General features: G+C 42.8%; 1 protein-coding gene across 1 annotated transcript in view; it reads right to left on the reverse strand.

Moving 5' to 3' along the window:
* The window catches only part of DNER (delta/notch-like EGF repeat containing), an 81,367-nt gene that overhangs the window by 7,675 nt on the left and 72,864 nt on the right, over nucleotides 1-828 (reverse strand). Inside the window, exon 11 of the mRNA XM_009325120.1 lies at nucleotides 529-775. Within this exon, the coding sequence (XP_009323395.1) occupies nucleotides 529-775 (247 nt within the window). The remainder of the gene's footprint in view (nucleotides 1-528; nucleotides 776-828) is intronic.

Genomic DNA, 828 nt, shown 5'->3' on the forward strand with positions numbered 1-828 from the left:
GCACTTGGCCTTGTTGAATCTCATACAGTTGGCCTCGGCCCATCGATCCAGCCTGTCCAGGTCCCTCTGCAGAGCCTTCCTACCCTCGAGCAGATCAACACTGCCGCCCAACTTGGTGTCATCTGCAAACTTACTGAGGTGAGTCTCACTAAATAATCTGGTAAATTTGTCACAAAAATAAACGTGCCTTTGCTATCTAATCAAATTACTTGTGTGTATCAGTTAAAGAGTATTTACATCCCAAACAGAAGATCTTACAGGCGAAGAACTCTGCATCTGTCCCTCTTCACCAGTTATACCAAATAAATTCAAAATTAAACTCCCTCTGTTTTCCAGGAGTTGTGCTGGATTATCACACTTCAGATGAGAACAGAATAGGGATCAAAAAAACAATGAGCAATGCCGGTGATCCTGTCTTTTCACAGCAAAGCAGCCCATTCTCTGCCAACAGCAGTTAGATGCACTACGCATGGACTGAAATTATGTATCGTAACAGACTTCTTTTAAATTACCATCCCCAGAACAAACCTGGCATGTCGGATAGAAGCAATTGCACTACTGAATTCACTGTCAATGCTTCTGCAGTTGTAAAATTCTTCATAGGCTGGCCTGGAAGAGCCTTGATATTCGATGCGGCTGATGCGACATATTCCCACAATCAGAATGATCAGCATCAGGACAAACGCTACGCAGAGAGCCCCAATTATGATGTAGAGGGAGTGACGAGGCATATTGGTTAGACTCTCTGCCATATGCCCGGACTTCCACTGCAGATCTGTTGATAAAAAAATAAAAGGTTATCATTAATTAGTAATTTATATCCTTCCT

This window comes from Pygoscelis adeliae, unplaced genomic scaffold (genome assembly GCF_000699105.1).
Source record: "Pygoscelis adeliae isolate BGI_AS28 unplaced genomic scaffold, ASM69910v1 Scaffold155, whole genome shotgun sequence".
Lineage (NCBI taxonomy): Eukaryota > Metazoa > Chordata > Aves > Sphenisciformes > Spheniscidae > Pygoscelis > Pygoscelis adeliae.